The following is a 23,441-nucleotide window of genomic DNA, read 5'->3' on the forward strand; positions in this document are numbered from 1 at the left end:
CATCTGTATTCAATCATCTCCTGTAAACAGAGTGAAGTGGGCAGCCGTGAACAGTATACCTCACTCCATCTCTTCAGCATTTTCCAGAATTCAGTAAGCTAGCAACAGCAAAACCACACCACAGAGTAACCTACCAATGCAAAACAAACCTACAAAAAGACAAAACTCCAAATCCCCTCCACACCCCAATCCAAATCTTGGTATGTCTTGTGTTTTTACAGTAATACTGCTCTCCCCACTCTACCTGCCTCCTGGGTTGAACCAAGGTGCTAGAAATGCTGGAGGCAGAGCCCCAGTCCCTTTCAGGGGTTATAATACAATGTCAAGCCAGCAGGTGGCGGGCCAGGTGGAAGACCAAAGAACCCAGCTGTGAGACTTTTCAGTTGCTTAGGAAACAGGACAGAATGGCAGTGCATGGCCTAGTGGCCAAGGGAAGTGTGGCACCAAACTTGCAGTCAAAGCATATGTACACATAAAACACGAGTGGACAGCAAAATTGTTCAGTACTGTGTAGGATCTCAGGTTATTCTGCAAAGAGGGATGTGCAATCTCTTTCTTAGGCAATAAAATCCCTTTGCATTTGGTCGTGCACATGCGATCAAGTTACTTTGTAACAAAATCTATTACCTTATGATTTTCTATGAAGCACTTTTATCCACATTTGAGTGCGCAGTCTGGTTTGTCTCCGAACAGACATACTATAGACACACATTTCATATACATAATATATATTATTTATTAGAAACACAAACTAGGGTATCGACTCCAGATTCTACAGTAAGAACTGATTAAAACTGTATAAGTTTGTTTGAAATTGTGGAGGTTTCTACACAATGGTGTGTATTATAAGGGAAAAGAAAAATATCGCTACTTCATTAATCCAGGATTTTAGGTTCTGTGGTTTTCTGGAAGAAATGAGAAGCTGTAGATTTACCCAGGTGACAATGCACCTTGCTACTTTCTGCTCAGGAGGGGAAAGAAGGTGGCCCAGGAAGCACATGGCATCTGCACACTGGTCTGAGGTCCAGCTGGGCTGCAGCATGTTTGAAAGATGAGGCTGGTGCTGTCTCAGGGCGACCTGGCAGAAAGGTGCTGGGTCCTGCATACGAAGTGCTGGCTGCCTTTTATAGAGTGGTCGTGGTCCTGCTTCCCTGGAATGCAGAAGCCAGTGAGTTCAAACTCCTGTCCCCACCGCCCCTCCCCACCCAGAGGGACCACCCTCAGGGGACTCCACCCTGGGGCTCTTCCTCAGGGACCCACAGAATCTGGTTTATTATGGAATCCAGTCCTGGGAATTACAGTGTACAAGGGAGAAAGCTGGCCCTAAGGGGAAAGTTCTAGGAAAAATAAAGCACAGCAAGACCCAAAGTTAAAGTAAAAACTTGTTATTTCTGTGCCCACATGCTAAGTCATGTCAGGTGAGAACAAAAGTCACACTTTACTACTTAACAAGTTTTCACACTCTAACAGTGTCAAAACAATTTATTAAAACCAAGATAACAAAAATACTAAAGCAATTTTTAAAAATCACCATAATCCCACATTACTGTAATACAAGAAATACTTTAGTAAATTTCACATTTTTTGAAAAGATGTCCTTGGGGTGCTGGACCAAAATAGTGACCCTCAATTTAAGGGAATAAATGGTGGCACTTATGTGGCACTCAGGAGCAGAGTGCTAAGAAGTGGGTTATCTCTGATTTATATATAGAATGCACTATTTTCCTTAGGAATATTAGCGAAATTCTATTCTGTTCCATTATGAAAAACAAATAAATCTATTCTCCATAACACCCCCAAATGATTTATCAAAATACATCTTTCGGAGGATAACTTCAGAATTCGTTAATACATGTATGAGCTAACGTTGCTTGTGTCTCACAACTCACTGACTGACTCAAAGTTTTATTCTCCATTCAAGTCATAATTAATTTCACTTTCCTGCATGCATCAGGGCTTCCTTTTATTTATTTATTTATTTATTTATTTATTTATTTACTTATTTATTTATGGGAGGAGGGGTGTCAGGTGGGAAGAGAAACATAATTCAGAATGAAGATTCTGAAATCTCATTGTCAGGGAGATGTCCTGTAGGAATTAGAAATATGGCTCAGCCCGTGTGTTCAGAGAGGGATCTAGGCTAATCACTCAAGAACTTCTGATTGAAGACAGAAAACTACACATAAAATTCCAGGGTGCTCTTCTCATGTTTTTTTTTAGTATCCATGTCACCATAATCTGTACCAAATAATTATGTAACAGCATTACAAAAACAGCAGAGCCATTTCCAGATGTAAATCTTTAGTAACTCTAGAATTTGAACAGAAACAGGAGAAAATCAAACTTAACTGCATTTTTCACTGCCTAATTTGCCTTTTTCATTGATAATTCAGTAACTGACTCTCAAGGCAGTCTGTGGCAGATAGCACACAGGTACAGGTATCACCATTAATATGTAGCCACAGCCTTTGCTAAGGCAATACTGTCTACCTCTTCATGAAACCTTCCCTGGAAATGACCATACATGTGCTGTATATATGAGACACATCTCAGATTGAAAGACACAAGTGAAAAGGCGAGCACATCACATAGAAAGTGTCATGAGACAACGCGGCTGGTGCCCCAGGAGGAGAACTAGAAATGGGGTGTAAATTCCACAGATAAATCCAATCACAGAGAGGATTAGAAAACACTACAGTTGAAATCTAGGCTAGAGTGCCCCAAGTCAGGTGGGCAGAAGTGGGATTGAATAAATCCAGAACCTAAATTATAGTTAAGAAATAACTGCATTTAATTAATTAATTAATCAATCAATTAATTATTAAGTTTATTCCTAGGTATTTTATTCTTTTTGCTGCAATTGCAAAAGGAATTGTTTTTTGTATTTCTTTTTCTGAGATTTCATTGTTAGTATATAGGAATGCAATGGACTTTTGTACGTTGATTTTGCAGCCAGCAACTTTACTGTATTCTTTCATTGTTTCTAATAGCTTTTTGGTGGAGTTTTTAGGGTTTTCTATATATAGCATCATGTCATCTGCAAAGAGTGACAATTTAACTTCTTCATTCCCAATTTGGATGCCTTTTATTTCTTTCTCTTGCCTGATAGCTCTGGCGAGAACTTCCAACACTATGTTGAAAAGCAGAGGTGATAGGGGACAACCTTGTCGTGTTCCTGAACGTAGAGCAAAGGGCTTCAGGTTTTCACCATTGATTATGAGATTAGCTGAGGGCTTCTCATATATGGCCTTTATTATGTTAAGGTATTTTCCTTCTATACCTATTTTATTAAAAGTTTTAATCATAAATAAATGTTGTATCTTGTCAAATGCTTTTTCTGCATCAATTGATATAATCATATGATTTTTGTCCTATATTTTGTTTATGTGATGTATCACAGTGATGGATTTGCTATGTTGAACCATCATTGTGCCCCAGGGAAGAACCCCACTTCGTCGTGGTGAATAATCTTTTTAATACATTGTTGTATTCGATTTGCTAGAATTTTGTTTAGGACTTTTGCATCTGTATTCATCACAGACATTAGTCTGTAGTTTTCTTTTTTTGTGTTGTCCTTACCAGGTTTTGGTATCAGGGTAATGTTGGCCTCATAAAATGAGTTAGGGAGTACTGTCTCTTCTTTTTTGGAAGAGTTTGAGCAGGATTGGTATTAGATCCTCTTTGAAGGTTTGGTAGAATTCACTAGTGAGGCAATCTGGTCCAGGACTTTTGCTTTTGGGAAGGTTTTGGATGACTGATTCAATTTCATTACTGGTGATTGGTCTGTTTAGATTTTCCAGTTCTTGATGTTTCAGCCTTGGAAGGCTATATGTTTCTAAGAACTTGTCCATTTCTTCTAAGTTATTGAATTTGGTGGCATATAGTCCTTCATAGTATTCTTGGATGATCCTTTGTATTTCTGTGGTGTCCGTGATACCTTCCCCTTTATCATTTCTGATTTTGTTAATTAGTGTCTTCTCTCTTTTATCTTAGTGAGTCTAGCCAAGGGTTTGTCAATTTTGTTAATCATTTCAAAGAACCAGCTCTTTGTCACATTAATTTTTTCTATTGTCTTTTTGTTCTCCATTTCATTTAGTTCTGCTCTGATTTTTGTTATTTCCTTTCTTCTGCTGACCTTGGGTTTCACTTGTTCTTCTTTTTCTAGTTCTTTAAGGTGTAACAGGAGGTTATTTATTTGGGATTTTTCTTGTTTCTTGAGATAGGCCTGTAATGATATAAATTTCCCTCTTAAAACTGCTTTCGCTGCATCCCAAAAATTTTGGTAGGATGTATTTTCATTGTCATTTGTTTCTATGTATCTTTTCATCTCTCTAATTTCTTCTTTGACCCAGTCATTCTTTAAAAGTATGTTGTTTAATCTCCATGTATGTGTTTATTTTCTGCTTTCTTCTTGCAGTTGATATCTAATTTCAAAGCCTTGTGATCAGAGAATATGCTTGGTATGATTTAAATCTCCTTAAATTTGCTGAGGCTGCATTTATGCCCCAATATATGTCTATCCTTGAGAATGTTCCATGTACACTCGAAAAGAATGTATAGTCTGATGTTTTAGGATGAAGTGCTCTATATATGTCAATTATGTCCATTTCATCTAATGTGTCATTTAGGGCTGCTATTTTGTTATTTATTTTCTGTTTGGATGATCTATCCATAGCTGTCAATGATGTATTTAAGTCCCCTAGTATAATTGTGTTTTGGTCAATTTCTCCTTGTAGTTCTATTGGTAGTTGCTTGGTATATTTTGGTGCTCCCTGATGGGGGGCATAAATATTGATGACTATTATGTCTTCTTGCTGTATAGTCCCCTTTACCATTATGAAATGTCCATCTTTGTCTCTTGTTATCTTTTTTTGCCCTGAAGTCTGTTTCATCTGATATCATTATAGCTACACCTGATTTTCTCTGGGTACCATTTGCTTGGAGTGTCAATTTCCACCATTTCACCTTGAGTCTAATGTTGTCCTTGTAGCTGAGATGTGTCTCATGGAGATAGCATATGGTTGGATTCTTTTGATCCAATCTGCTACTCTGTGCCTTTTTATTGGTGAGTTCAGTCCATTTACATTTAGGGTGATGATTGATACCTGAGGATTTCCTGTCATTCTATCTTTAGTTTTCTGGTAAGTCTGTGTCTTCATTGTTTCTTTGCCTTTTTTTTTGTTGTTGTTGTCTACCATTTCTGTGTGGTCATATTCTATGATGTTTCCCTCTGTTTCTTCTTTTATTACAGTATACATTTCAGTTCTGGATTTTTTTTTGAGTGGTTACCCTGAAGTTTATGTAAAAGAAAGTTTGATATTTAGAGTATTCCATTTACTTCAGCACGCTTACTTTCTCCATTCCCATATTATAGTTCAGCCCTTTACTCTCCCCATTTTTGTGTTGCCACAAATTGTCCCTGTTGATGGTGGTCAAATAGCCTCCTTTAGTACTTCTTGTAGTGCAGGTCATGTATTAGAAAATTCCCTCAGCTTTTGTATGTCTGAAAAGGTCTTTATTATTCCTTCATATCTAAAGGATATCTTTGCTCGAAACATTATTCTTGGTTCATATTTTTTCTCTTTCAGTAGTTTGAATATTTGGTTCCACTCCCTCCTGGCTTGTAGAGTTTCTGCTGAAAAATCTGATGATAGTCTAATGGGCTTTCCTTTGTAGGTTACCGTCTTCTTTTCCCTGGCTGCCTTGAGCATTCTCTTTGTCGTTGATTTTAAACAGCTTCAATACAGTGTGCCTTGGAGAAGGTCTGTTGGGATTGAGGTAATTAGGTGTTCTATTTGCTTCTTGGATTCCAGGATCCAGTTCTGTCCACAAGTTTGAGAAGTTCTCATCAACAATTTTTTTGAATATATTCTCTGTTTCCTTCTCTATTTCTTCTCCCTCTGGTATGCCAATTATTCTTATATTGCTCTTTCTGATAGAGTCAGAAAGTTCTTGTAGAGTTCTTTCATTTCTTTTAAGTCTCAAATCTCTTTCTTCTTCCATCTGTGTAATATCCAGGCTTCTATCTTCGATGTCACTGATTCTTTCCTTCATCTGGTCAACTCTACTACCTAAGCTGGTTATTTCATTCTTAATTTCTTCTATTGAGTTCTTAATCTCCAGAAATTCCATTTGGATCTTTTTAAAAATTTCAATCTCTTTTGTAAAATGCTCACGTTTTTCTTTGATTGTGTTTCTGAGTTCATTAAACTGCCTTTCTGTGTTTTCTTGCATCTCGTTGAGTTTTTACAGTACTGCAATCTTGATTCTCTACCATTTTAGTCACATATTTCCATATCTTTAAGTTCCTTTTCTGGAAACTTTTCACTTTGTTTCTGAGCTGTCTTGTTGCCTTGGTTATTCATGGCAATTACTGATTTATTATTTCTCTTCCTAGACATCTACAGGAGTGGCTTCTGCAACAGGTTAGTAAGAAGCACTTGTTGGTAGAATGTTTTATTTTCTCTCCGACTGCAGCCTTTTTTCCCCTCTCTCACACAGTAGTGCTATGTTTTCTCTGGACTGTTCCAGTTTCTCACACAATGGGGGGATTCCCTGGGAGACGGGCATCTTCTCTGTTAACAGTTCGCCTGGGTCTGCGAAGAGACCCATCACCCTGTGGTGATGCGAAGAGCTTTTGAAGTTCCAAAGCTCTTTTTGCACCAGATTCAGAGCCCGTATGTTTCAGCAGTTCTGTTTACTCCTGCAGGGATCCGCCCAGATAGGTGGAGCCAGGGGCTTGGTGAGTTGTGAGAGGTGGTCCTGAGCAATGGCAGCGACCACCACCACAGCCAGTCTTGCTTCCACTGCTCCCTCTCTTTTGCCGGAACTAGTTGGGCTCGAATCTGTCTGTTGTCCATAGTTCTCAGAATAGCAAATATTCTGTTCTGTTGATCTGACACTGCTACTGTTCCTCTTCTAGCACCAGGCAGGTGAGGGCGGGCGAGCTCTGGGAGGTTTGGGAGGGAGTGGCTAGTCTCAGTGCCTAAGGCTTCCGTTCTCTGTTCAGCAGTGAGGGCTTAAACCACTGTTTTCAGCCTTCTTCCCTCAGTCTTTTCTCCAAGGTCTCTGCCGTGAGCCTTGGGTTCAGCTGTGTTACATGCTGCCCCCTCACCCTGTGGGCCATAAGCAGAGCCCTAGCAGTCCGAGTTCTTCCCTCTCCCGCAGCTGCGGAAGTTCCGGGATGCAGCGAGCTCGGAGAACTGAGCTAGGTCTGCATCCTGCGCCCTCTGTGGCTCCATCCTCGCTCTTCTCCCTTCTCTCCTCCCCCGCTCGCGTGATTCTCCCACCTTTAGGTGAATTCAGTAGTGGGCCTCTTCGTCTTGCCTGTCTGCTGTGTAGGGAGTCCTTTGTGGAATGTTTGTTGTTCGATTAGTTGTAAATTCCAGGGGAGCTTTACATAGGCTCACCTCACGCTGCCATTTTGATGATGTCTCTCGAAATAACTACATTTTAATCAAATGCTATATGCCTTACAAATGCTTACAGTTGTGTCAAACTTGGGATTGTGGTTTATAGGTAAGACTAAACACTCACCTCTATATTCTGCCAAGTACAAGAGACAATGGAAAAGAAAAAGAAAAAGGATGTGAATGGTTTCAAAGTCCAAAGAATAAAATCATACATGAGATGTACAAACCTGAGCATGGATACCAAACACATCACTACTACACACTCACTGGAATCAGGAGCTGTTCCAGAGCCAAATGCAGGCTGACCAGGCTGTTGTCCTAGCACAGGAGGGTGGCCACTGCTTGATGCTCTCCCAACAGCAAGTTGTATGGGCTGAGAACCGGCAGAAAATAATGCTCTAGATGATAGAAATTTAAAGCCTGGGGGATTCTGCTGGCTGGAACCTTGACTTTGTCCAAATGTTGGGGTCTGGTTCACACCAAATGATGGACTGGCAGGTGGTGCTGAGGGTCCAGGGTCCATGAAAAATGAGACCCCTATAGGCCCAAAGAAACACTTAAATCACCATGACAACTAAAATGAGATAGATAATCCTCAAGAAATCTCCATTAACTCAAAAGCAAATTTCCATCTTGATTTCAAACTCTTACCACATGAAACAAATGCCACCAAGCTTTGAATGATGATTCTAAGAATTGTAGGAACACAGTTCTCTCTACTACTGTTTAATGAAACCGAGTCTATAGAAACAAAAACTTCTATTAACAAGACCCCCGACCTTCGCAGTCAAAATTTTTAAATGAAAGGAATGTATCTAAGACAACAGCTTATCTCGTATCAGAAATTTAGCACGTAGCAGGAATCAGCTAATGCTGTAATCATGAATATACTGCATATTGAGGTCTAATGTCTAATAAAATAAGTCCCAGTGTCTGGTTACTTATGACTAGCATTGCAAACAACACTCATGGAAAAACGAAAGATAACACTGTTGCTGAGATTAGAAAAAACTGCTTCCAACTGTTAATTATATCAAATTTGAACACAAACGTACATTATGCACATAGCGAATAACTCCACCATTGTGGATATGCATGACTTAAGGGCACCCATGCTATTTTGTGATAACTTGCTGCATTATTTCTAAGAGTTGACATACGTATAACTAAAGGCAATCCAAGCACAACATGCATGGGTATGTTTTTTCTTTGGTAAAAGTACCTGCAGGACTAGGTGTGGTTGCAGATCCAAAGTTGAAATCAGACCTTGCAGTATTATTACTGTTGCCTTCTGCAGCAGAGGCATATCGGGTAACAGCTGTACCCTTCCTGGATGTGGCTGCCGATTTGCTCTCTTTAGTGAACAGCAGAGACTGAGACATAATGGATCCGGCAGAGTTGCCGAAGGCCGAGTTGCTCACAGTGCTGGCCTGTCCGTACACAGAGGGAGCCATGGCTGCCCTGGAGGAGGACGTGGAACTGCCAAATAGGCTGCCTGGAGCTGAAGTGACTGGTGGACCTGTATTCGAGGAAATGTTCAAGAAACTAAAATCGGGCTTTGCAGAACCTTGTTCTGGACAACAGAAGTTAAGAAACAAACAAAAATCTTTAAGAAGAAGTAATCAGAGAAAGCATTTTTTCCTACCCTACAATCTAAGAATTCATTAGAAAACAACTCTTTTTTATACACATTCATCAAATGGGCATCTGCTCTATTAAATGTGGGTGTAATCACAAACATCCATCTCTTCCTTTATGGCTTATGGGTTTTCTATCTTACACAGGAAAACCTTCATCCCTCAGATTAATAAAAAATAAACATATGCCTCAAATGGAAACCTAACCTAATACTGTGTTTGGATAACAAGTTCACATAGTGGCAGATGGTTTTACTTTAGTCAATTTGATTTTGCAATGTCTGCTGGCAGGCTTATGACTTCAATCAGTCCAAATGACAGCCAGTTTCAGGCTGTCTTCTTCTATTCACTCTGCTCACTCACTTTCCGTCACTTTTATTCCCATGATGTATTCAAAAACCCTGGGCTAATGACTCCCAGGTTTGTACCTCTAGACCCGAGGGTCCATTATCAGTATATGCAAAGGCCTCACATGTATCTGAAAGTCAATGTCAGCAGCTTGAAAGCAACATGTCTTCAACTACACCTTATTCTACATCCTCACCCTTATGTGATTTCCTTAGTACACTTCACCATTATCTTTGCCTGTATTATCCACACAACTTTCTAATCTGTTCACTGGTCTCCAAATTTTGTCACCTCCAGATCTGTGCTTGAAAAAGCTACCAAGTGACTTACCAAAATACAAGCTTGACCATATGACTCCTCTACTTAAAACGATGGCTCATCTTTCACAGGATGAATTCAAAGTTTTTAATACATGTATGAGCTTCCTTTGTTTGTGTCTCACAATTCACTACCTGACTCAAAAGTTTTATTCTCCCTTCAACTCACAATTAATTTCGCTTTCCTGCATGCATCAGGGCTTCCTTATTATTATGTTTTATTTTTTAGGGGAGGAGGGTGTCAGGTGGAAAGAGAAAAATAATTCAGAATGAAGATTCTGAAATCTCATTGTCATGGAGATGTCAGGTAGGAAGTAGAAATATGCCTCAGCCTTTGTGTTCAGACAGGGTTTTAAGGTAACAACTCAAGAGCTTGTCATCGTAGAGATTAAACTACACATGTAAATGCTAGGATGCTCATCTCATGTTTTTTTTAGTACCCATTTCATCATATATCTGTACTACATCACTACATCATTATACATAATTATAAAAATATTATATGAAAATGATCGTGAAGAATAGAAACTTCAGATAAAAATGCATACAAAGAGGAAGTGTATGGTAGGCTGATTAACACATAGCCTGTCCTATCACAACATGCAAATCTAGCCCCAAGAATATCATTTTAACCTCAGGGTAGATTAGAAAACTTAAGATGCATGAGAAAATGCTCATCCGAAACATTTAAAATATTCAGGTTGTTCTTAGTGGTTAGACAAAGAATAAAGTAAAATGTTCTACTGAAGTAATGAGCAAAATCCTTCCAAATGGCCATAAACGTACCTGGTTTTTCACACATACAGGACACACATTTCTTGTCTTCGGCATTATTATACACACAGCATAGTGGACATTGCCAAGACCCTACGGGCCTTTTGAATTTCTTTCTTAAGGCACCAGTGGTCACAGTGCAGCCTGAATATGAAGCAGCCATGGTTACAGCACTTTCTGAAGCCACTGGCAATGTAAGAACTCGCTTAATACCAGTTGCAGATTTCAGTGTTTCACTAGCTGCACATTTTATCGCTTCCAGGTGATTTTGCACTAAGCAGGTATCACAATCCCGAGTTCGTACCACGGGGTTAAATTTGTCTTGCACACCTGTCTCCAGTGCAGAAAGAGTTGCTCTGCCACTTTTACTTGGTGTTCTAATTCCAGTCTGTTGAGCAGAAGTGTTTGGTGGCAATTTCCTTGCTTGACAGGCGACGCACTTGTTGTCTGTAACTTTGTTCAGGAGTAGACAAATATCACACTGCCACGACGATCTAGCTTTTAAACTTTCTGAAAGCCTCATTCCACCAGAAGAAAAGCTACTTATTGCTGGTCTTGTGTATATAACAGGGTCTGCAGTGGTAGGCTGAGCCGCAAGAGAATCTGTCTTTGGTGATGTGAAACCTACCGTGGGGGGAAAGAGGAGTGAAAAGAATAAGGTAGGGAAGGCTTTCCTATCAAAACATTAACTGAAATGTTATCACTGGGAGAAAAACATTATCGACTTTATTGCTGAGTTATTACAATCCATTATGCACTACTTAAGAGGAGGTTTTCACTGAGTACTATTTATTCATCACATAATTAACAAGTGACACTTAGACCTAGTTAAAATCTATGACAGATGCTTTATTTATAAGATATCATCTTCTTCCTCTCAAAGTTTCTACTTATTATAATTCAACCAATACCTAAGTTTAGGCTTTAATTTGTAGTAATGTACTGACCTATGCTACTGTCATCTATTTTTGCTACACTATGTTTTGCCTTCCTGATGTCTGATCTACATACAGTATATTTATAGCTTTCCTCCCTCATCTGTCTCTCCTTTCATGGCCTTGGCTATATAAAATAACTCCAGTATCTCTTATCTTTGAATTTTAGCCAGTTATAATCCACTATTGTGGTATCCTCAACTTTTGGTCAAACCAGCTGAGTTGTGTTGTTATGGTCACGGTACAGATGTCCCTCCAAAATACAACAGAGTAGGAGGAGTTATTTTTAACTCTATTAAACTCTATAGACCTTTACAATAGTAACATTTCAATGACAAATATGATAATCAATTCCAACAGCCATGTACCAAACCACCTGGTAAGTCCCAGCAATATGAAAATTATTAAGACCCAGTCAATCCTAATGAGCACAAGCTCATGCTTCTCAAATCCATGCCTACACACCGTGACCAAACAGTGATTCCAACAGAATTGCCTCAAGTGACTCTACAAGTATAATCTCAGAGCCTTTCACCTTGTTATACATGGTGTAACCAGCAAAGGTGTATTTAGACAACTAAGGTATTCGTGTAGAACCATGGAATAACAGGAAGAAAAAAGTTTTTGTGCTACCAAAAACTGCTGTGTGTGTGTGTGTGTGTGTGTGTGTGTGTGTGTGTGTGTGTGTTCAGACAAATTTAGTTAACTGGAACTTGCCATTCTTCATACCTTTCTGCAAATCCCAGTACTTGGTAGCTGATTAGGTCACGCTGGAGAATACAACGGCAGAAATGAAAAGTCTCCACAGAATTGCTAAATTTTAGAGCTAAGAGAAACCAAAGTGACTTTCATAAACCATCACTGATCTGAATAAAGCACAAGCTCAGGTAATGAGGTGATGTTCTGATTAAATTTGTTCTACCGGTTGAACCTAGTGGCTCGTTTTTCTAACGACTGTCTAGCAAGCCTGTGGGCACACCTGTGCATTTGTAGGCACACCCATCATTGAATCGATTCACTGAAATTGCACTTTATTTGTGGGAATGACATTTCAATCCTTTACTTTGAACTAATTAACTTTTCTTTCACTCGTACCAACAAATTCAGAGACCCGTTTCTCCAGCCTTTATCACCACAGGAAAAGAAAATTGGAGGGTAAGAAGATATAGAAGGCTGTTAAGAGATCAGTGTAGTATTTTGTTAACCATTAATTTGAGTCCCTAAGGTTGGCAAAATGTTAACTATGTCAAAAATTTATAGATTTCTATTCTTTCTATTCTTTCACTTTTTCAGATTTTCCCAATTTTTCCCTCAAAAGAACACATGACTCCTCAAAATTTTTAATATTTAAAAAAAGTTAAAAGGGGAGAGGAATGGGCATTATGAATGCAAAGTGGAACTTATATGTAGATAAACTATATGAATTTGGTGCTTACCTACCACTTGGTTCATTCTAGTATGGGCATTCAGGAGTTCTACCATATCTGCATAAAATCATCTGAATTACTGAGACTTCTACAGACAATATACTCACTTATAAAATGAGAGGGCTAGACTGAAAAAATGTAATTCTTCCAAATCATGCTGTAGAAGTCAACCTTACTTTGAAGTTCCTATTCAATTATGCATGAACATATCTACTGGGCCTAAACTCTCCCTGAGCTACTAGTTTCTCTTAGAAACACTATTATATTCTTACAGTACACATCACAATTGAACTTGTGGCTATCCTCTTTCATTTTCATACTGAAAACACATTCCTACTTGAGGATTTCTAGTCATTGACTTCAAATTATTATCTACTAGCTATATCTTGTTCAAGTAAGTACTGTCCCTTATATATTTCAGACTAGCATGTTTTTGTTGGTCTTAAGATACACACACACACACACACACACACACACTCACAACTGTGGAATAATTAAAGAAAAACAAGGCAGTTCGTGTCTTTCTCATGAGATATGTCTAAGCATATCATTAGGGATATTTACTTTTATTCTATGTTAGACTGTCTCTATTAATAGGTAATTCATTGTCTTATTCTATACTTGCTTCATATTCTCCTTTTATCTTTCCCCTCAGAGATTTCATTACAGTGCAAAGTCTTTGAATTCTAAAGAAATAGTTTCTAAGATATTTCCCTCAAAATGAGTACATCTGACTACATCTACGTTCAGAGTCAATTGCCTATGAAATTAGCCATAATTTTTAAAAAGACTAATGTATACCAAAAGTGACATTAAAATAATATCATGAGTTTACATTTAAAATTTCAAAGTATCTCAAAGGTAGCCATTATCTCACCAGGGTTTTTCAAAACATCTAGGGCACTTCCTTCTTTCAAGATTATAGCAGGTCTTAAAGGGCTCCCACAATCTTCATCTAGCTGTTTCTTACAGCTTGAACTCTTCACTGAAGTGTTATCTTGAGCTGTATTTGTTTAAATTATGAAAAATATTATGTCAAAAAAAAGCACTGGATTCAAGTTAAGTTTATTAAAAAGAACTTTCTAAGATAATTTGGATGAAATTCTAAACCATTATGGAAAAAGTCACTGTAATTCAAAGAAAGTGAACAAATTTAAAAGTACAGGGTTAACTTGCCATTACAAGGAAGTGAAAATACTATTTCCCACACTGTCCATCTCTCCTTTGACAGACAAAAAATAGAAGCTATAATTATTACACAAATAATTTTATTGGGAATCAAGAAAACCAAGCTGAAACACCGAAGAGGGAATGGCAACTAGATAAAACTGATGATATATTGAATGAAATATATAATGAATACATAGAAATTTACAATATTGATCAAAAACCTTAAAAAACACATTCAGCTAAGCAAGTTATTTCATTTCTAGAAATTCACCCTATGACTGAAAATATCCTTCAGTTATGTTGACAACCTGGGTGATAAATGCTCGATACAAAGCTGGTTGTATACTTTACAGAACACTAACATGATGGAATGCTGTGCAGCCACAAAAATCATTCTTAAAAACATCGTTATGAAGGGTCCAAGATGGCGAATTCGGTAAATGCTATACCTCCTGCATGACAGGATCACACTAAATAAATTATAGAACAACAAACTTCAAGAATCATCTGAAGACTGGCTGAACAGAACCACTATAGATAGCTAAGGATATAAAGAAGAGGCCACATTAAGACTGGTAGGAGGGGCAGAGACACGAAACTGGCTGACCCCAAGCTCAGAGATAGAGGTAGAATACTGGGAGAGACACCCCCCTGGAGAAGGTCCCCCCCCCAGAAGAGGAAGGTGACTCAGCCCCATACAGGGTTCTTGTGCCAGGAACAGGACTTCGCACAGAGCCAGGACACTGTTGGCTCACTTCACAAGACAGTAGGGAGATGGAAACCCAGATGCCCTCTTAAAGGGCTTGTGCACAGACACATTCACTTTGTATCCCAAAGAGGGGTGACATCTTGAGAGATGCCAGAGATATACAGGGAAAGACTTAGATGTATGGCTTCTGAGTGAGGGCTGGAGGGACAGCAGTTATTATCTCATTGTGGACCCTGCCTCACATGTTGCCTCCAGGAGGGATCCATCTTTTCTGGAAATCTCCATCGAAGAACCAAATTTCAGACAGCATTGATCTGGTAGAATCCCCACTACACAGAGCTAGTGCTGCATCACCAAAGCCACTCTCAACATCTGCCACACTACCCAGCCTTCACACATAAGGCTCTCTCAAAGCGTGAGCCCTGTGGGTAGCTGGCAGGTCGCAATAGGCCTACGGGGCCCTGGGCCTTTTGCTAAGCTGTCCCAGACCACTACTCTTGGCAGCTGTCCTTGGTTCACAGCGAGCCATGCCCACACACCTCCAAGTCCAGTACTGGCAGGAGCCAAATACATATAGCTTTGGGAATCCTACCAGGAAACTGTGAGCCAGTAACAGGCAATGCTGAAATGGGCCTACATAGGAACCCCTATAAAGAAACACTGAACAAAACATACCGAGACAAGCCTCAGACCACACCAGAGCATTACCTGGTTAGCCCCACAAGTGGCACATTCTAAGAGGTGGTATCAACAGACACAGAGCCCCCTCTCAGTGGTCAGCCACCAGAAAGCAATTCATTCACTATGGTCAAAGCCAATCCTCACAATCAGTCAACCTAGGAGTCAGTTCCAACTACTGAAGCAACAAAAGCAATCAAGGTTAACCTATAACAGGAGAACACACTCAAGGGAAACCCTTGGAACACACACACAGGTGACTGGGGAGATTGTGCCATAGAACCACACAGCACACATGCTACATTGGTCATCGAAAAAGACTGAGAGACATAGCAGATCTACCTAATACACAGAAGCAAACACAGAGAGGCACCTAGAATGAGGAAACAAAGAAACATGTCCCAAATAAAGAACAAGAGAAACCTCCAGAAACTGAACTAAATGAAATGGAAGAAACCAACCTTCCAGAGTAGAGTTTAAAACACTTGTTGTAAGAATGCTTAAGGAACACAGTGAGAATTTCAACAAAGATACAAGAAGCATAAATACGGCCATATAAAGCATAAAAAAGAACCACTCAGAAATAAAAAATACAATAAGTGAAGTAAACACTACACTAGCAGGAATCAAGCATAGAACAAATGAAGCAGACAATTGAATCAGCAATGTAGAAGACCATGAAGCAGAAAACACCCAATCAGAACAACAACAACAAAAAGCAAAGACATTTTATGGGACCAGTGAGATAACATCAAGTGTAACAACATTTACATCATAAGAGCACCAGAGGGAAAAAAGGGGGAACAAGGGGTCAAGAACATATTTGAAGAAATAATGACTAAAACCTTTCCTAACGTGGTGAAAGAAATACATATATGAGACCAGGAGGCACAGAGAACTCCAAAAAGGAGGAAACCCAAACCCAGACACAGCATAATAAGAAAGGCAAAGGTTAAAGACAAAGAAAGATTCCAAAAGCAGCAAGAGAAAGACAACCCATTACTTACAAGGGAGCTACCATAGGTTGTCAGCTGATTTCTGAACAGAAGATATGCAGGCCAGAAGAGAGTGCAAGGAAATAATCAAAGTAAGGAAAAACACGGGACTACAACAAGACTACTCTACACAGGAAGGCCACCATTTAAAACTGAAGAAGAGACAGAGAGCTTCCCAGAGGAGAAAAAGGTAAAGGAATTCATTATCACCCAGCCAGTCTTTTAAAAAAATGTGAAAAGGATGTCTCTAAGCAGAAGAAAGGAGGAAAAAACCAGATGAAGATCAAAAATATGACTCAAGATGGCAATACCCATGTACCTATCAATAATCACACTGAATGTAAATGAATTAAATACTCCAATGAAAAGACATAAGGTAGCTGAATAGATAAGAAAACAGAACCCATACATATACTGTTTAAAAGAAACCCACTTCAGATCGAAAGGCACTCACAGACTGAAAGTAAAAGGATGGAAAAAGACATTTTATGCAAATGGAAATGGAAAAAATGCTGGGGAAATGATATTTATGTCAGACAAAGTAGACTTTAAAATTAAGACTCTAATGAGAGACAAAGAAGGACATTACATAATAATAAAAATGATCAATCTAACAAAAGAACATCACCCTAGTAAACATTTATGCACCCTACATAGGAGCAACTAAATAGATAAAACAAATATTGAATGACACAAAGGCAGAAATTGACGGTGACACTATCAGAGTAGGAGACTTTAACACTCAACTGACACAAATGGACAAATCTTCCAGACAGAAAATCAACAAGGAAACAGAGGCTTTCAATGACACACTAGACCAGATGGATTTAATTGATATTTTTAGAGGATTTCCCCCCAAAGCACCATAATATACATTCCTTTCAGATGCACATGGAACATTTACCAAGATAGTCCATGTCAGGCCACAAAACAATTCTCAAGAAATTTAAGAACACTGAACTCATATCAAGTGTCTTCCCTAACCACATTGGTATGAAACTAGATGTCAATTATAAGAAAAAATGAAAAACACACAAACACATGGAGCTAAATAATATGGTTCTAAACAACGAATGGTCCAACAATGATATCAAGGAAGAAATGAAAATATGCCTTGAGACAAATAAAAACAAAAACACAATGACATAGGTAAAGCAGTCTTAAAAGGAAAATTCATAGCAATGAGCTTGCCTCAAGAAATAAGAAAAACGTCAAATAAATAGTCTATGTTTACATGTAGGGAAACTAGGAAAGGAAGAGCAAACAAAGCCCAAAGTGAGTAGAAGAAATAAATAAAGATCAGAGCAGAAATAAATGAAATAGAGACTGAAAAACACAACAAAAGATAGATGAAAACAAGGGCTGGTTTCTTTGAGAGATAAACAAAATTAACAAAACTTTAATTAAAACTTTAAATTAACAAGACTGACCAAGTAAAAAAGGGAGACAACCCAAATATAATTTCACAAATATAAAAGGAGATGTGACCACAGAAACCACAGAAACACAGACACACACACACACACACACACACACACACACACACAATACAGAAAATACTATAAGCTACTAAACACCAAAAAAGTGGACAATCTGCAAGAAATGGATAAATTCCTACAAGCATGCAATCATCCAAGACTGAAAAAGAAACAAAAAATCTGAACCAACAAAATCAAATCAGTAATCAAAAGCTCCCAACAAATAAAAGTCATGGACCAAATGCCTTCACAGGTGAAATTTATCAAACATTCAAAGAACAGTTAACATCTATTCTCCTCAAACTATTTTAAAAAATCCAAGAAGATAAAAGCCTCCAGACTCATTTAATGACGCCAACATTACCCTGATTCTAAAACCAGACAAAGCATTAAAAACACAAAACAACAAAAACAACAACAACCTAAAGCCATTATCACTAATGAAGATAAGATTCCAAAATCCTCAAAAAAATATTAACAAATCAAATTCCACAATATGTTAAAAGATTATAAACCACGATCAAGTGGGACTATTCCTGCTATGCAAGGTTGGTTCAATATCCTCAAATCAGTCAACATTATGCAACACATACAGGGAATGAAAAATAAAAATCATATGGTCATATCAATAGATACAGAAAAAGCCTTTGAGAAAATTGAGCATCCTTTTATGATAAGAACTCTCAGCAAATGTGGAAGAGTAGGAACACATCTCAACACACGATAAGCCATATATATATGGCTAACCCACAACTAATATAATACTCAACAAGGAAAAAGTAAAAGCATTCTCCTTAAGATCAGGGACAAGACAAGGATGCCCGCTTTCATCACTTTTATCCAACATAGCACTAGAAGTGCTAGCCAGAGCAAGCAGACAAGAAAAACAAATAAAAGATCTCTAACCAACCAACAAAGTAAAACTGTCATTATTTGCAGATGAAATGGTACTATTTAAAGAGAACATCAAAGACTGAGTAACGAGTGTTGGGGATTTAGTCTACCATTACACTTCTGAGAATGTTTGAAATTCTCTATCATAAAATATAAATACCCAGGTTTTTCTTCTTAAGTAATACCAATTAAAAAGTAGTTTCCAAAAAATCCTGCCTACCCTCACACCTCACACCACGAACAAAAGTTAACTGAAAATGGATAAATTATCTAAATATAAGGACTACACAGTAACACTCTTAGAAGAAAACTTAGGAGGTATATCTTCATGACGGTGGAATTTTGGCAATGGATTCTTAGATATGACACCAAAAGAAAAAGCCAAACAAAATTTGAACTTCAATAAAATCATAAAACTCTGTGAATCTAGGGACATTATCAAGAATGTATGAAGACAGTATCAAAACAATCCATTGCATTGGAGAAATTACTTATAAGTCATATGTCTGATAAGGATATAGTATCCACACTATCAAAAATGCTTGCATCTAGCAACAAAGAAACAAACTAATTTAAAACGGGCAATAAACTTGAATACACTTTTTCCCAAGAAGATATATAATGGGCTAACAGGCACATGGAAACAGGCTCAACACCATTGATCACTAGGGGAATGTGAATTAAAACCACAATAAAGCATTGTTTCACAACCACTAGGACAGTTATAATACAAAATAGAAAAATAATAAATGTGGTGAGAAGGTGAAGAAATTAGAACCCACATATATTCCAAATGGGACTGTAAATGAGCCAGCTGCTGAGAAAACCAGTTTTGTGGTGCCTCAGAAAATTATATATACAACTACCATCTGACCCTTTAACTCCATCCCTAGATATACACTGAAACTACTGGGACCAGTATTCAAAAAAATACATGTACTGCATATTCACAGAAGCACTGTCCACAACAGCCCAAAGGTGGAAATAGCCCAAATGTCCATCAATGGATGCACAGAGGAGTTTTAGTATATCCATACAATGGAGTATCATTCAGCCATAATCGGAATGAAGGACTGGTACATAATAAAGTGGGTGAGCCACAAGCAACAAATGGCACTGTATGCCACCACAATAGGCAAATACACAGAAACGAAATTGATGGGTGGTTGACAGAAGTTGGGGTGAATAGGAAATGGAAAGCAACTGTTGAATGCACACAGGTTTCCTTTGGGAGTTATAAAAATGTTTGGAAGTAGACAGAGGTGGTGGCTGCACAACATTGAGAATATACCTAACCACACTGAATTAGTCTTTTAAAATGATTAATTGTATCTTACGTCCATTTCACCTCAATAACAAAAATATGCAAAACACCAGACTTACCTCTTATATCAATGTGAAAGAAAACATATGCTTTCATCACTTTATCATATTCTACCTTCCTTTATAATCAAAATTAAATTGCTTTTAGTAATTTAAGATTAACTGTAAGGATGCCTTGAAGTGTACTCAAAACGATGGATAAAGAACGTATTGGAAAATTCTGCTGCTGTCACAAAGTACTTAATCATGACTTCCACATTTTCAATCAGCTTCTTAATGACAGATGTGGTGAGAATCGGGTGTCAAAGTGAGAATACACAATTATCACCATTATATACTCCTAATGCCTTAAAAATCTGGGAATTTCCCCAGATGTATTGAAACACAAAACTTGTTAGACAAATTGTTATTCATTCAACTAACATTAGTAAAGCATTAATAAAACTCGAGAAGGATTTTAAAGGCCTTTTCTCAAGAACAAGACATGGAAATAGTAATTGAATAGATTCATTCCTCTTGAATTTATACTTACATTAAAGAAAAAATAAAAACCTTTTGCAAAGATTACACCTGAAATGTACTTGTTACTTTCTCTAACACAGAGCTGTTACATTCAAAGAAAATAGGATTGCAAACACACCAGTCAAATCTCACTTTTGTGCCACTCTCAGAATCTATGTTCTACCTTCCACATCATCCAAAGACAAATACCCCCACTTCAGCACATAATCAAATAAACACTTCTGGATGGGGCAAAAGAACCTACCTGATGTCTTAGCCTATAATACCCCCTCCTTCACTCAACACATTCTGTCACTCCCACTACCTCACCCCCATAAAAAAATCACTCAACGTCTTCCTACTACATTCAGGTTAACATCCAATTCTTTAGCACAGCATTCAAGAATTTTTAGAATTTAAAGCTATGTCTCAAACTCTTGACAAACTATTTGCAATTTTCAAACCATGTCATGCTTTTTCTCTTGTTTCTGTACCCTTGCATTTGCTGTTCATTTCTTTGGTAAAATGCTCAAAAATTCTCGACGTAAGTAACTCAGCCCAGATGATTCTCCAGTTCCAAAACACCAAACACTTGAAAGGAAACTACTACTATCACAACAAAATCCTATTAATGAACTAATTACCTGATTATTGATTTATTTCCCTCAATTATGTCCATTTCTTGAGTTTACATATTCTTAACAGAGGCCTATTTGCAGAGGCAAGCATAACCCTGACACGTAAAAATGCTTGTGAACTGAACAGTAAACCTAAAGATGGAATGCACTGCAATTATCAGGTAGACAAACCTTGAATTTCTTAGAATGAGATTTCATTTATAACGATACACTGTCACCTTATTTTGACTAAACAAAGACAATGGATGAATTTGCTGTTGTCACTATCCCCCCCTCACAACCAACCTGTAACACTGACATTTAGGAAGCTAAGTATCTCTGAGGTTAATTACTTACGTTGTAAAAAAGCATTGTCAAAAAGTTGATATTAGCTACTGTTTGCCTTTCTGAGCTAATTCCATTCAAATGAAGGCATTTATAGGAATTCCCAAAGGTTAAAGAATTTGAAATACAAAATCTATGTAATTTCACTAATAATTGTCACCCCAATAAATAAATAAAAAAAAAAGAATTTGAAATACTAATAGAATATCTAACTATTTTTATGTAAAATTTTACGAGACGTTTTTACTCACCTGAACTACTTGTAATTGGTCTTGAAATACTACTAGAGCCAGAAAGTTCTGGTGTTTTTACAATAGGCACTGTAATTGTAAGTCCAATCTATCAAGAGAAAAGTGATCCTTCAAGTGTCAAATTAGTTTTAAGCAAATCTCAAATATAGAGATTTCTCATTCCAAGCCAAAAATATATTTAATTTTACTTGTTCTACGATTCACAGTTTTTCATATTTTACAATCTCTAAAATTGGGATGCTTCTTATAGGGAGAAGTGTATCATAGCATAATAGCCATGGTTTTAATTTTTTAGGTATTTTCTTAGGCAGTAGATAATGCTCAATTCTGTGTTTTTAAGTGTCACTTTTTAATAAAAAAATATGAGACCTTTGGACAATGTATAGATGTCAGGCATGCAGCATGAAACCCACAAAATGAACAGTGACAGCAAACAAGGAAATAGTGAAAAACAAAGGGCAAGATATGAAATTGATAAACATGCCAAATAAGGGTGGAGTAAACTGGACACTGACTGAACTCATTCCTTTTGAAAATATTTATTTCTTAACTACAAAGAAACAAACACAAAATATGTTCATGAAAACCCAAAGCTTTTCTAGTTTAAAGGCAATTCAAGAAAAACACTAACTGCATTATAATTTAATTGACTAGGTCCTAATTTAATTGGGTTTAGGACCAAGAGTAAATATAACAGCAATTAAAGGGCAGTCTGGGATGGATGGGGAACTCTGAATATGGACTATATCATTACTATATCATGTTAATTTTTAATGGTATAGTAACCGTGTTGTGGGTATGGAGAGGGATGTCCTACTACTTCAGGGTACGTGGAAAAGTATTAGGATATTAAGATGTCTGCATCTTAACTTTCGAGTGGTATGTGAAAAATAATACATGCTCGTGTATGTGTGTATATGTATAGGTATACATATATAAAAGAAAATATACAGGTGTTCACTCATTCGAGTTTTCAATACATTGTAGTTTTTAGTGTTGCTATTGGAGGAAAAATAATGGTATTTTTTTTTTTATCACCAATGGCTTCTTGGATTTAATAAAAATACATTATGCCTTTAAAATCCATACATATGAAATATTCCTCAGTTACTACTTACATCTCCCTGAATAGATTGCACAATCGGAGTTGAAATTCTAGATATAGAATGGCCAGTGTTGTTGGAAGACGACATTTGTACCTGGTTTTCAAAATTATTAAAAGACATACAAAAACAGCTTTTTAGAAAAAGAAATTTACAATGAAATGGGCCTTAAGCAAATTAATTATTCCTAAGAAGCCAAAGGCAAATATGTTCCCTTTTAGATTTGAAAATTACTTTTGAACTTTTGAAAAACACTGAAGCTACTGCTATGAAATCTGGCTTCCTTTACACACTATTTTAAAAATGGATATTTGTCTAATGGAGAAAAGTAACATCTATAACTATATGTTCACAAAAGTAAAAGTAAATTCAAAAGCATAAAATTTCACGAGCGAATTAAAGGTATTACTCCTATTTGAGAAATAGAAAGCATACATCTCTTCTAACGGAAAGAAAAGTATCTTCATTGAAAACATTGTTTGGAAACAAATTTATAATCATTGCTTTCTCTAATGCATTGCATAAGA

The 23,441-nt window shown here is 37.4% G+C and overlaps 3 protein-coding genes across 3 annotated transcripts in view; all 3 read right to left on the bottom strand.

The window, feature by feature from the left end:
- The window catches only part of LOC308501485 (nuclear pore complex protein Nup153-like), a gene marked incomplete at both ends in the record, with an annotated part of 205,121 nt that overhangs the window by 115,418 nt on the left and 66,262 nt on the right, over positions 1–23,441 (bottom strand). The window lies entirely within an intron of this gene.
- Positions 1–23,441, bottom strand: part of LOC308500905 (nuclear pore complex protein Nup153-like) — a gene marked incomplete at its 3' end in the record, with an annotated part of 61,615 nt that overhangs the window by 10,686 nt on the left and 27,488 nt on the right. Inside the window, exons 9-14 of the mRNA XM_081056418.1 lie at positions 21,812–21,899; positions 13,728–13,853; positions 10,501–11,112; positions 8,635–8,985; positions 7,640–7,949; positions 935–1,151 (exon numbers count right to left, since the gene is read on the bottom strand). Of these exons, the coding sequence (XP_080912544.1) occupies positions 935–1,151; positions 7,640–7,949; positions 8,635–8,985; positions 10,501–11,112; positions 13,728–13,853; positions 21,812–21,899 (1,704 nt within the window). The remainder of the gene's footprint in view (positions 1–934; positions 1,152–7,639; positions 7,950–8,634; positions 8,986–10,500; positions 11,113–13,727; positions 13,854–21,811; positions 21,900–23,441) is intronic.
- Positions 719–23,011, bottom strand: LOC308500425 (nuclear pore complex protein Nup153-like). Its single transcript, XM_081055206.1, has 7 exons — positions 22,930–23,011; positions 21,812–21,899; positions 13,728–13,853; positions 10,501–11,112; positions 8,635–8,931; positions 7,680–7,949; positions 719–1,151 (listed from the first exon to the last, which is right to left on the bottom strand). Exons 1-7 carry the CDS (start codon positions 23,002–23,004, stop codon positions 1,069–1,071), a joined length of 1,551 nt encoding a protein of 516 aa, XP_080911332.1. The 5' UTR covers positions 23,005–23,011; the 3' UTR covers positions 719–1,068.

This window comes from Rhinolophus hipposideros, assembly GCF_964194185.1.
Source record: "Rhinolophus hipposideros genome assembly, chromosome: 8".
Taxonomy (NCBI): Eukaryota; Metazoa; Chordata; class Mammalia; order Chiroptera; family Rhinolophidae; genus Rhinolophus; species Rhinolophus hipposideros.